At 46.1% G+C, this 13,338-nt stretch overlaps 6 protein-coding genes across 6 annotated transcripts; 4 read left to right on the top strand and 2 right to left on the bottom strand. All coding sequences in view use genetic code 12, as the record gives it.

The window, feature by feature from the left end:
• Nucleotides 1-124: 124 nt before the first annotated feature.
• On the top strand, nucleotides 125-2,320 carry DIURU_004890 (mRNA splicing protein; the record flags this gene model as incomplete). The annotated part of the gene is made up of 1 exon (XM_034157812.1): nucleotides 125-2,320. One exon carries the CDS (start codon nucleotides 125-127, stop codon nucleotides 2,318-2,320), a length of 2,196 nt encoding a protein of 731 aa, XP_034010293.1.
• Nucleotides 2,321-2,797: 477 nt separating this feature from the next.
• On the bottom strand, nucleotides 2,798-5,008 carry DIURU_004889 (uncharacterized protein; the record flags this gene model as incomplete). Its single annotated transcript, XM_034157810.1, has 1 exon — nucleotides 2,798-5,008. One exon carries the CDS (start codon nucleotides 5,006-5,008, stop codon nucleotides 2,798-2,800), a length of 2,211 nt encoding a protein of 736 aa, XP_034010292.1.
• Nucleotides 5,009-7,001: 1,993 nt separating this feature from the next.
• Nucleotides 7,002-8,453, top strand: DIURU_004888 (uncharacterized protein; the record flags this gene model as incomplete). Its single annotated transcript, XM_034157809.1, has 1 exon — nucleotides 7,002-8,453. The coding sequence occupies one exon, from the start codon at nucleotides 7,002-7,004 to the stop codon at nucleotides 8,451-8,453; it is 1,452 nt and encodes a 483-aa protein (XP_034010291.1).
• A 289-nt stretch (nucleotides 8,454-8,742) lies between these two features.
• DIURU_004887 (uncharacterized protein) lies at nucleotides 8,743-9,105 on the top strand (the record flags this gene model as incomplete). Its single annotated transcript, XM_034157808.1, has 1 exon — nucleotides 8,743-9,105. One exon carries the CDS (start codon nucleotides 8,743-8,745, stop codon nucleotides 9,103-9,105), a length of 363 nt encoding a protein of 120 aa, XP_034010290.1.
• A 47-nt stretch (nucleotides 9,106-9,152) lies between these two features.
• On the bottom strand, nucleotides 9,153-9,641 carry DIURU_004886 (uncharacterized protein; the record flags this gene model as incomplete). The annotated part of the gene is made up of 1 exon (XM_034157807.1): nucleotides 9,153-9,641. The coding sequence occupies one exon, from the start codon at nucleotides 9,639-9,641 to the stop codon at nucleotides 9,153-9,155; it is 489 nt and encodes a 162-aa protein (XP_034010289.1).
• A 994-nt stretch (nucleotides 9,642-10,635) lies between these two features.
• DIURU_004885 (uncharacterized protein) lies at nucleotides 10,636-13,263 on the top strand (the record flags this gene model as incomplete). Its single annotated transcript, XM_034157806.1, has 1 exon — nucleotides 10,636-13,263. One exon carries the CDS (start codon nucleotides 10,636-10,638, stop codon nucleotides 13,261-13,263), a length of 2,628 nt encoding a protein of 875 aa, XP_034010288.1.
• Between the last annotated feature and the right edge of the window lie 75 nt (nucleotides 13,264-13,338).

Genomic DNA, 13,338 nt, shown 5'->3' with positions numbered 1-13,338 from the left:
TGCTTGAAGGATCTCCTGCATATGCTTTAAGCATTCTCATCCATGCTGCCTGTTTAGCTTTGTAGCGTACTGCGAACTGCCTCTCACCGTCTACGCTGTGGTGTCACAGTGTAAGCTCCTCTTGATGGATTTTGATTACAGTCAGCTTGACATACATCATGAGCAGGCCATTGTTCGGGATTCTAAAAATGTTGAGCTTTGGCGAAAATATATTAAGGAGGCGAACTCGAAGCCATTGGAAGTTCGATTTTTATTGTATCATCGTGCTACTCGAGCATTGCCACAAGATGAGTCACTTTGGAAGGACTTTCTCGAGTTGGTAACCAGTCACTGTCAGTCGCTTTCCTTCTGCAAACACCGCGATCAATTCATCATCGCCAAGAAGGTTATTGAAAGAGCATTAGAATATTGCCCTCAACCTACTATCTGGAAAATTGTGTTGCCATTCATAGTTGAAAAGATGGTATGTGAGGTGACGTGGTGTCGAGAAGTATTCAATCATGCGCTACGGCTGCTCTCTGCTACACACCATGGGTTTGTGTTCGACCAATTTCTCAAATTCGGTAACATCATTGGTGGACCAACATTACAACGCATTCTCCAGCAATATCTTCAATTTTTGGGGGCCAGCAACGAAGTTGCTATTGACAATATTCTTGATCTTTTAGATGATACCGAACAAGATCGAGTTCTCATGGACATGATTCGTCGACCTAAAAGTTACATCACCGCTCACACGACCTTAGCACTTTGGAAAAGACTTATAACGCTTCGCTATGGAAGCCCTGGATTTGAACAGATTGTTACGACTGCTATCAATCACTTGCCTAATCAGCTTGCTCGATTCGTTTCTACATTGGCGGAAATTGATACTCGCAAAGCACGGCATTGGTTTGAGTGGGGTCTCATCCGGGTCAAATCGATCGAGCAGTTCGTGGAGTTGTTCGACGAATACTTGACCAATGAATTGCAAAGATATCAGAAGGACCCGACGCCTTTGCGTGAACATTTCATCAAGCATTTAGCTGCTTCTCGAACCTCGCGAATAGTGGAGATCCGTCTTCGAAATAATTCAAACGACATCATAGCGTGGAACTTGAAAATCAAACAGGCTCGTCTGCCCAAACAAAAACTTCTGACGTACGTTGAGGCTTTACGCAAGATCAATCCTCTCAAGGTAACTCCAGGGCTGTTGGCAGCATTTTGGGATGCATATGCAAGCATATATCATGAGAACGGTGATCTCAAAACGGCTGATGTTGTATTTACTAAAGCGATCGCGTCAAAGTTTGCCCCAGAAGATCTCGTGCAAATCTATGAAAAGTGGAGTGAAATGTGGCTTTCCCATCAAAAGCCTCAAAGGGCCATCGCCATATTGGAGCAGGCATTACTGCTGGGTGCAGTTGCTGAGCTACCTAGCAAGTATAAATCGCGTCTTGTGCAGTTTTATTTGAATATGTTAGAGCTGTTGGTCGATTCCTTTACCCCTGAAGAGATTGAGAGAGTCGCTCAAGGATACTACAATGTGTTGAAAAAGCGACTCATTACTGCTAACCAAATGATGGAGCTTGCCGAAATCTACCAGGAAAATGATATGTGGGAACAGCTGTTCAAGGTTTACGAACAAATCGTGGTGAATTTTGCTCATCCCCGGATTCGGCTGCTGGTATGGCGAGTATACCTTGAAAAAGCGTTTTCGCGAGTTAGCGAATCTCGGTACGAAGATCTCATTGACCATGCAGTGTTCGGGCCTACTCTGGCTAATCCTTTCATTCTCGACTTTGTTCTACTCAAGCCGTCAGCATCAAAACTCAAACGAGCATCGAGCTTACTCAGAGCATACAAAGGCGTCTACGCTCGACAAATGGCTGATGATAAATTTAGACTTTATCAAAAACTTGCTGATATCATGAATGAGGACTTGGGTGTTGACGAAATGAGAGAGTGTTATGAATGGATGGTCTCCGATCAAGGACTTACAAACTATCAGATAGTTGAAATTCTGCAATTGTACGTCGAGTTTGAGACTCATCAAAATCAAACCGAGCGAGCCCGAGCATTGTGGAGACACATCACCCGATTACAGCACCCCAACACCCCTCTTATGGTGCCCGTTTGGAAGAAGTGGGAGCAATGGGAAATAGACAACGGCGATCAAAGTCTGTTCAAAGATATGTTGCGATGGAAGCGGCGTATTGAGCATGATCTCAAGGCTGTGGAGATCTTCAAGGATCAAATCAACCCTATGGGCTTCATTGCGAGCTCTACCACGAAGCCCTCAAAAATCAACCCCAATCAGATTGAAATTGATATGGACTGAAAGTTTGAATCACATCTCTCTACTCCGAATCAATAAGCACATTTCTGCCTCTGTATGAGTTTTGCACCATACCATTGGTACATCTCAAACCCTAGTACAATGTAGATGACGGTCACAATCTCGTACACTGTAAATCATACACATCATCCATAGATTTCGTTGTATCTGTCTTCGCCCGTCAATGCCAAAGCTCATGTATGATCTTAACATGAGGTTACGCGCTTCAACAACCACACGCGTAACACTGGTCGCGTTGTGCATCAATCGAAAACGCGACAATACAAGGCGTAGCGGTAAAAGCATTAAAGCATCCTTGCTTCACGCCAGTTTCACCGACAGAACTGAAAATATAATCTCCAGTCTACTATAATAATTCTAGAAAGGAATGCGTGCAATAGCCACGCGGTATCTGTATTAATCTCTATCTAAAACCCGGTAATATCAAAACATTTCGATGCGAAAGATATATGCAAACTCCTACTTTCTGAAAAGTTGACGCCACTTATCGGCAAACAGCTCCATCACTTGGACTTTATCCAGAGTATTGTTCAAACGGATGGATGCATTCTCCGAAATAAGCTCCTTGAAATTATTCCAGTTGATGTGATAGTAGGTGAACACAATCACCAAAAACGTTTGCATAACCTTCAAGTTGTTTTTAGTTTTCAGCTTTGGCAGATGAGCATAGATAATTAAGGTTGTCAACAACTTTACCATCAATTGCAAAGAAGCCGAGTCGCAGTCTTCAGATTCCGGATTGGGGTGATCCACCAGCAGCAGAGACCAGTTGAAGTGAGTTCCCACTATGGGTGTCGATGGAGCCAGCATCAGTAATGGCAACGAATCGTTTATCTGACACAAAATCTCGAAAAAGCTAGCGGAGTTCAACCCCTCGAACTCCAGCATATCCCCAAACTTAGCCAATCCCTTTGTGTAAGAATGCGGCAATGTTGATGCATCACCCCAGTTGCTGAAATCGCGATTCAAAAACAGTGATAACTCCAGAGTGAAAACCTGAGTGTTGAACAATTCAAGTAACGTGAAAATCTCTTCCATCGAATGATCGTGCTCAAACATGAGTAATAGAATAGGAATCATGAAAATCTCATCTCGCTTGTGTAAACCATGCTCACTAAAGTACTTAATGTACAATAAGAAGCGATAGTTGGCCCTAAAGTCTCTGAACTCGGGTTTTTCCTTCATAATCAGCGTGAATAAGGGACGGTCGAGGGTATGGGTGATGATTCTATCAAACTCGGCGTCCTTTTGCGCTTTGGCACCAGCGTCCAAGCACAAGTACTTTGCTTGGGCAGCATTATATTGATGAGCGATTCCTTCTACCACCTTGGATGATACCAGCATGGTATCAATCCAGAACTGGTAACGAACTGCAACAGGAGGATTGGCATCCCAAGCCAACTTACGAATCTCATTCTTTTGTTGGTCAAACTTGCGGTGATAATCCAGAGATGAGCCGCTCCTAAGACCAGCAATGATGCGAAGCCATTTTTGTTGACTTTGCAGCAAATTGATGCGAACTTCATGGGCTGATTGTGCCGTCAGTGTATTTTGACTTTCAAAGTTGGTGAGAACTTTATTGAATTGGCGCAGGTGCTTCGACTTGTCCGTGTTCAGTTTTGGAGGAAGGTTAATTGGCCGCAGTTGATCTAACATCTCCAATTTTTCCGGCGAAATAAAGTGCAACTCATCCATCAGTGACTGCAGCCGGACATACTGAGGAAGCTTGTACATCGTGTGTTGGTCACGCTGCAGTTTGACAAGCTTCAGCAGCGACGCCAGGCGCTCTGAGTAAAACTGAGATATGTTCCGAACAATAGTGACGTCGTCATCGATCAGAATATCAGTGCCATCTTCAGAAATGTTGGTAAGAGGGGTGCCTTGCCCGGGGTACAGCAATCCCAGTACCATCAGCAGGTTTGGTGACACCTCTGTCGTGTCAGTTTCGAGACGACCGGGAAGAGGACAGGGTTTGATAGGCACGGGGTACTTGTTGTCGCCATCCAAATTGTCACAGAAGTCGTGGGTATGTTTATACAAATCGCCATAACTGCGCAATACAGGGACATTGAATAACTGATTGTCGTCCAAGATGACATCGTCACAGTCACTTTCGTCGTACTTCTTTTTGCGGTACACTCTGCGTTCTTTCGTTTCGCGATTCAGAATATAGCGAGTTTTGGTACGAGTCAATCCAGGTAAGGACGTGAGTGACGGATTCACATTGAAAGCTGCTTGAGATGCTTGAGATCGGCGTAGCTGGGGCATCAGGGTATAGCGTTTTAACAGTGGAGTGTGTTGGAGCAGGATTGGAGCGGGGGATGGGTTGGGAAGAGGCGGCATCTTTACCGGTGGCGCCTGCGCCACCTCATCAACACTATCATCATCATGGTCGTCACCGCTCAGTAAATCGTTCAGAGTAAGCAGAAACCGTGTACCACCACTCAGGCTCTGGACCAGCTCGTCCGATAGCAGGCAGTTGCTCAATTTTTTCACATAGTAATCCAGCGGACGGCTATTTGTGACTGAAGGGGCGCGCTTGGGCACCAGGGGATTGGCAAGCAGTTTGGCGATTCTCGACTTGGAGTTCATACATATGTCGTAGTAGTTATCCACGGCAGCCATCACGGGAGTCACTGGAGGGGTTGGAGATGACGCCGTGTTTATCATTTTAGACGATGGTTGGAAATGGAACGCCATAAAAAAGTTGGGATGTATGGCCGGCATATAGTACAAAGTATGCAAGCAGCTTTGTCGGTGAATACAGGAGGCGGGTGGCGTAGGAGCTGCAGCAAACATAGTGCGATAAAAATAAACATCACCAAGGGCAACTGATATCAGGGAAGTCCGGGATGGTGCTTGAAGGTTATGAAAGTAACTTAGGTAATAGCGACATCACGAGTTGAGCAAGCCGTGTGTACCGTCTCGCTATCATTGCCAGTGCCGACAGCACCCTGGAACACGCCATGTTTTGGGTGCTGCTGCGCGGTTTGACGCAAGGCTCCAAAGACCCAGTAAGCCAGCCCGAGCACCCGTCGAATCTATAAGCCCCGACAACAATAACGTCATCGAATTCAGTATTAAGGGGAGCGGACGTGAGAGGCACCGACATTGCAAATGTGTACTGCAATTCCTCCCTTTAACTGAACCCCGCGGCCCCCCCACTTATGCTCCTTGGAACATCCCGCTTGACAGCTAGGGGTTGCCTAGTAGCAACGAGCAACGTGGCAACCGAGGGGCGGTAACAAGGTTATCTATAGTTGATATCTCTACTCGCTATTGCTTTAACATGAGTTTGCGGTTTTGGATATCAGAGGACGAGATAATACCCAACGCAAAGTAGTTTTTGGCCTAGGCCTTGATCACCGATGCCGATGGATGGCACGGAATGCATTGCGGGCTGTATGCCATCGCCTACGCGTAAAATTGGCAAATACGTGGCTCGCTGATTCGCGCCAACGTCAACAAATAGCTAACGCCTTGAGTCGGGCTTCGGCACGTTAAGATCGGCGCGCTGCTTCGACGTGGTGTGGATACGGGTAGTGTCACTTATACTCGCAAAGTCTGATTCGCTGGTGGTGATACCTCACCCGGGCTCACAAGTCCTCCACCACAGCCATATTACCGCTAGAAGGAAGAAGGTGGGAACTTTAAGAAGAGCAGGCAAATTACACTCCCCGTAGTATGAAGAGTTCTTTGGGGCATCCAAAGCTTTTCGCTCGTAGGTGGGGCAATACTTGCGCAGAGGCCTAAACGAATTTTTAGTCGAGGATCGCCTATCCCCATATCTTAAAGCTTCATAGGGTGTGTCTAATAGTTGTGTTGACAAAGATGATACGGTATCGTTTTAGCACGCTCAAGCAATGCCAAAAGCCATCGCAGACCGTGGGTGGCCCACACGATGACGCGGGGATTTCACCAAATCTCACCCCTTGAGTACATCGTAGCTATCGCGATGTTTCACGAGCAATATGACAGATTACGAGCTGGTACTGCACGCATGGCGAAGACTAATTTTTGCTTTGCTCGAAACCTTATTTGCAATGTTATGACGTAAGATGTTCACAACCGCCACCCCAAAATAAACCTTCATCTTCAACGCGCGCACGACTGACACAATACTCCAACTTGAAGTATCCCTCGATGTCAATAGATGCAACACGAACGAACATGCTAAAACCACAAAAACCTCGCCTTACTCTACACTGATGCTATGTCCCTCGAATTTGGTTCGATTTATTGACGTCACCGTAGTGCAAACAACATTGTCCGGCCACGCGCTTTGGCGCCTGTTTCACTGGTGAAAATCACACGTTTCTTTTAATCCATCCTACGTTCCGACATCTCCGTGTGTCTGTCTCGATACAGCCTGGTTCCTCGCGGCTTGACCTATGGTCAAATGACGATTGGCCGAACTTACCCCGTAAGACTAGAAATGATTGCTAAAATTTATAGAGTTTTGCACGGTGTTATTCTTCGGAGTCAACGACGACAAAGTGGACATGGTCAACAATGACGACACTCCGGCGCCGACTCGGAGCTGGATTAGTCACCCCAATTTTACCCCATCTTTTTTGTCACCGCAGCCTCCAAAATTTACCCGCCGGTGAGCCCAGCAGCCACTCACCAACCTCGTTGCGAGTTCTGAGTAGTGACACACATAATGCGGTGGCTAGCCCAGCAGCGACGCCTCGGTGCCACGTCGTGTCGATGGTTTCACGTACTGATACCTCGGGTCACCTCGACCACCCCACTTCAAGAATACAACCATCAGGTGGAGAGTGGGCGGTTACGTGACGATCCTTACCAGCGCAAAATCATTCTGCTGCTTTCCAAATTGCATGAGCTGTTGAACAGTTACCACCCACCGAAGGTACCAACCCCTAGTGCCAAAGACATGCTGCCCCCGCTGGGTATCTCCAAGTGGTTCAACTCCTTTTTGGGCAAAAAGACTGGCGATGAGTTGCCAACAGAGTTTGAGGAAAACCCGGTCAAGGGGATCTATCTCTACGGGGACGTCGGTTGTGGGAAAACTATGTTGATGGACTTATTTTACGAGACGGTTCCCGACCACATCTCCAAAAAAAGATTGCATTTCCACCAATTCATGCAATTGACTCATAAGCGTAGTCACCAACTTAAAATGCAATACCACGCAGACTACGATGTTATCCCCATGCTTGCGGCAGAAATTGCACAAGAAGCTACCGTGCTCTGTTTTGACGAATTTCAAGTGGTGGATGTTGCTGATGCCATGCTTTTGAGACGTCTTTTTGGTTACTTATTGACTCCAGAATACGGAGTGGTGCTCTTTGCGACCTCCAACCGAGCACCCGATGACTTGTATCTCAATGGTATCCAAAGAGTAAGTTTCATTCCTTGCATTCAACAGATCAAGCAACAATGTCGAGTGATTTACCTTAATAGTCCTACCGACTATCGGAAAATTGAACGGCCACTCAGTCATGTATACTACTCGCCAGCCCCAGGCGTTCGGTGGAACTCAAAGACCATTGAGGCGAAGCGGAAACAGCACGTACAAGATTGGTTCGATTACTTCAATCGTGAGAACCCTAACCCTAAAGTTTTGGAAAACTACGAACTCGAAGTATGGGGCCGAAAGTTGGTGGTGCCGAAGTGTAGTCCGCCATACGTGGCGCAGTTCACTTTCCATGAGTTGTGTGGATCGCCCAAAAGTGCAGGTGATTACTTGACTCTTGCGAACGCATTCCAACTGTTTGTGATCACTGACATCCCTTACTTGTCTATCGAGGTGAGAGAGTGGGTTAGAAGATTCATTACATTTTTGGATGCTGTTTATGACGCTCATGGTCGTATGGCTTGCACTCTGGCGGCTCCGTTCAAGGATTTGTTTGTGGAGCCGGAAGATATTGCTAAGGGAAACTACCAGTTATATAAGCATCTCAGAGATACGGGTGAGGAAAAATCTTTTGACGATGATGAATTGGTGACCAAACATGGCTTTGATAAGGAGATTGCCAAGAAGGCTCTGATGTTCGCCAATGATGAAGAAAGATTTGCCTTTGCGCGGGCCTTGCTGAGATTAAGTCAAATGGCCAGTCAAGACTGGGTTGATAATCCCAGAAAAATATAGACGACATTATATTTATTTATTAACAATAGACTCATAAAGTTTCAAATGATCTTATACTTATTTGTTATCGATAAACTTCAAGAATTTTCTATTTACTGATTCAACTTGAATGAAATTTTACAAAAGTGTTGAAAGTTAGTGCCAAACTTATCAGCAAAGGAATCAAAATTTGTACTTTCGTTCATTTTTAGTTAGAGTTTAGGCCGGTATTTTTGGTAGTTTGCCGTTGCATCAATGCATCAACAATTGTCCTTATTCCACCTTGGTCGCACTCACACTCGACACCAACATGGACCTTGTGGAGAAGAGTCTGATTATTACCAAACATCATGGATTCAAGAACCCTAACCGCCCTCCGATAGTCAAGCGCAATAAAGCTGCAAGACAACTCCTTTCGGATGAGCAGAAATATCTCCAAAGCAAAATGCTTGCGTTCGACACCCCGACATACCCATCAATCGCTGCTCCGCCCTCTTTGCTCCCACAGAAACACTACTGTGATATTACCGGGCTTGAGGGCAAATACAAGTCCCCGACTAACCGATTGAGATTTCACAATGTCGAAATTTACACTGAGGTGATCAAGAATATGAGTCCAAGTGCTGACCAGGAGTACCTCGAACTCCGTGGTGCGAATGTTGTCCTCAAGTAGAGTTTTGCTCGTGTACGAATCATATCGAATCTATATAGCTATGTTAACTAGTCAGCTTCGGCATCGTGGCTCAGCCATTGCGCCACCACTTGCTTCAAATTGCGATCAAAGGTCGCTGAGTTCTCGATGCTCTCATCGGCATCCTCAACACCACCATTAAACGGATTACAAACTGCCCGCAAGTAGCATTTATGAATCTTGAGGAAAAGCTGGTTAAGACGGTCAGTAGTTTCAGGTGCTTCCAGTCCAACAAGAATTTTCAATCCATTGTTGGTTTCGTAGCCATAAACCAGGATCCCGTCGTGAATGAATAGCAAAAGGTAGATGGGAGCAACGCCTTGGTTTTTTTGGTGTTGTTGTTGTTGTTCTCTGAGCGTTAGGGAGGTCGGTGACGAGAATACATCCAAACCCATATGGCTCAAGAAGTTGAACTTGAGGAATTCATTGGCTGTAGCCGGATCATTGGAGGTTGGAAGAAACAGCTGGATATATAGTGGCTTGTCTGATCTGGAGATGAGGGATATGAAGCTGACCATTATTGTAGCCCGTCCAAATACTCAGGCGGTGACCGTGTCGCATCCCGCGCTACCATGGAGATGGATGTAAGTCACACCGAAAAGTTGAGTATATCGTCAATCTCTACCATTATCCAAAGCAATATATCAATTACAAAGATTTCGTCACCCTATGGTCTTATATCTTCTCTGGCTTGGTGGAGGTCACACAATTCGGTGGCATAGTATATGGTCAATTTTGAGAGCGTATATTTTTAGATTTTATTGTACGATGGACTGTTTCAGTTGGTGTTTGGGCTGTGCCTGTAAAACCAAAAAAACAACAAATCTTAACTTCATAGCGACGATCTCACGAGGCCCACACCTTTATCAACGTGAAAAAATACTAGACGCATGTACTTTGAAATTTCAGAGCTCACCAGACTATACTTAACCTTGCGTAAGGCCCTAGTTCGCATAGTTTTTGTTCACACAAAAGTCCATCCCAGTGCGCTTCAACTTGAGTGCCTTCAACGAATATTAGGAGTCAGTTACCTTTCTTCGTATTCTACATTCAGTAAGCTCTATGTCTTCAGGTGTGAATATAAGTACAAGAATCATTTGGGATTTTCAAAGAAATTTTCAACTGCTCGATTGAAACCACCGCATGATTTTTAAAACAGATGCTACATATGCATACATCCGCTAAAGTAAATGCGAGGGGAGCTAAACCGCCAAATGACTCTTTCATTCCGTGCCATTCCTGGTGAGTGATATTAGCTGAAGATATCAACGTCTATCACGGAAGGACTTTCAAGGTCATCTCTTAAAACTTCCATCCTTAATCGATGCGCGCTCGACGCACCCTCCTGCATTTTGCAGGATTTTAATCGCGAATTGGCGATTACATGTAAATGAACACGCCCCTCATACAGGACATTAACGCCCTCTCCCACTCCCAATCACACAGACGAGCAATATATAAATTCCTAATATTCCGGATGACTCGATATTGTTTCAAGTCCAGTTTTGTTATATGAAGTTGAGTACGCTTACGGTGCTTACCACTGTGGCATCAGTGCAAGCCGCGATGGTGGATTGGAACCTTGACGGGGTTTTGAAACCTGGTGATTTGTTCATAATGAACCTCCCCCCTATCATCAACCAACCCAATGGATCACACGTTGCCCTTGGTGAATATGCCGACTGCTACACGCATGATCATCAGCTCGATTGTGTAGCTACAGACAAGGTTGAATCGGGTAAGGCTCGATCAGGATCCGTTGAATTGCAAACTTCTGACGAACAGATACAAGCACGCAACTTGGTGAGACGTGGAATTACCATCACCATCAATAACATTTATGGTAACGTTAATGGTCCAGTTGTGAACGGCAATGTTGTTGGCAATGGTAATTTGAACGGTAATGGCAATGTTGGTGACAACAACGGCAACGACAACGCTAATGAAAACAAGGGCAATAATGTTCTCAACGATGGTACTATGGGTGATGTTGTGTACGATGAGAATGGGAATGTTTGTGAAGTATGCAAGAAAACCACCACGTCTTGTGATGTCACCGAAACGACCCCTGCTACTCCCACACCAGAGACGACAACGACACTTTCAATCAAGCCGACTACCTCGGTGAGTGAGCCCCCCAAGCCAAGCACGAAGCAAACAACGGAGCCCACTACTGAGCCCACTACTGAGCCCACCACTGAGCCCACCACTGAGCCCACCACTGAGCCCACCACTGAGCCCACCACTGAGTCCTCGACCGAACCTTGTACCGAGCCCACTGGTAACGAATCTACCGTTGAACCTTCAACTAAGCTGTCAACAGAGGTTTCCACCGAACCCACTACTGAAATCTCCGCTCAAAGTTCGACAGAATCTACAAATGAAGCTACAACTGAGTCTATCCCTGAGGCAACTACGAAGACCACCACAGAGGAATGTACCATTGACACCACTACTGAGCCTGCTACTGAAACCGAGTCTACACCTGCACCCAGCACGGAACCTAGCTCGGAATCCATTGCCAACCTGTCCTTTACTTCAGAGTCTTCTACTGAGGCTAGCACTGAGACCACTGAATCGACAGTTGAGGAACCGACGACGGAATCTTCATCCACTCAGCCCACTATCACCGTGCCATCAACTGAGCCCATCACTGATGCTTCCTCCACGGTGGTAACCACTGAGCCGTCCACTGAGTCTTCTGCTGAGCCAACTAGTGAACCCTCGACCGAGGAACCATCCACGAAACAGTCTGTTACGAAGTCATCCCAAAAGCCTTCCTCAGAAATTACATCGGCGCCAACTACTGAAGAGTCCACCACCGAGGAATCTACAATTGAGTCCACTACCGAGAAATCTACAAATGAGTCCACTACCGAGAAATCTACAAATGAGTCCACTACCGAGGAATCTACAATTGAGTCCACTACTGAAAAATCTACAATTGATTCTACTACTGAATCAATTGTAGAGTCCACCACAGAGCTGAAGATTGAGTCGGATTCCACCGCTAAGTTGACAAGTGAGTCCCTGACTGAGCCCTTGACAGAGTCGTCCACCATTATTACCACAACTACTGTATCCTGCGATAGCTTGTTTTCGGTTGAACTGCTGCCTTGCTCAAGTGTTGAATCCTCGACTGACTTATCGCTGACGCTGGAAATTTCCACGCTGACAAACTCATGTTACACTGTGGTGACTGTTAAAGAATGCTATCTGGTGTCGTCCTCCTGTGTCGAGTCTGTCGTTACGCTGGTGTACTCTCACTGTATCAATACGGCTCTGACAGAGTCAAAGTCCACCTCTGAGACTACTGATGTATTTTCTAGTGAGCCCTCTGTTCCACAATCAGTCTCCTCATCATCGCGTACTGAACTTACGCTGGCCGCTTCTACTACCGCCACTACCCCGGCTGTTACCACCACCGTTGAATTGAGTTCTGATTGCTCTACCGAGACTTCTTATCATGAGCCTGCAGGTTCGTCCTCTGAGGTTACCCCGAATGAGTTGACGTCTTCGAGACCTGCTGAATATACCAACATTCTGTCAACTACTGGAGTTGTGCCCTCCCCTGAGAACACGGTGGAAACTGTCTCTGAACCTGTCACCACCACGGACAAATCCGCTAGTAGTGAAGAGCCCACTACCTATGAGCTGACTACTACTGAAGTCACTGGTGAACCTACTACCGATAAGCCTGAAGTTCCCACTAGTCAACTGACTGAGCCGGGCATTGAGTCTACTTCTCCGGTTGAAGTTGAAACTAAACCTACGCTGACTTTGCTGATTGCGTCTACAAATGTACAAACAGAGGAAGGCGAACCCTCTAAGTCCGAACTGGTTGTTGAGCCCTCAGCCACTGCTTTGACGACAACTGCTCCCGAATACCCCGACGCAACTACGGTCATTTCCACTACGCCCACCAAAAACCTGGTGTCCGATGTTGTGCCGACTAATGTTGAGCTGGTGCCAGAAGTTACCACCATGGTTCTGTACTCCTCGTCTAGCTCGGTTGTTGTTTGTCTTACTTGTTCACCTCAGACCCCCGAGCCCCCCATCATTTCAGTGCAAGAAGGCTCTGGGTCGAGATTGGTTGGTTCGTTCCCCGTGTTACTCTTGGCAGTGATAGGGTTATTGTAGATTATGCCTTGACATTTATTAATTGTTTGAGGTCTGATATCAATACGTATTGGAATTACAATTTATCACTTCAAA

Source organism: Diutina rugosa (genome assembly GCF_008704595.1).
Source record: "Diutina rugosa strain CBS 613 chromosome Unknown scaffold2_size729309, whole genome shotgun sequence".
Taxonomy (NCBI): Eukaryota; Fungi; Ascomycota; class Pichiomycetes; order Serinales; family Debaryomycetaceae; genus Diutina; species Diutina rugosa.
This window is presented reverse-complemented; position numbering and strand designations above follow the sequence as displayed.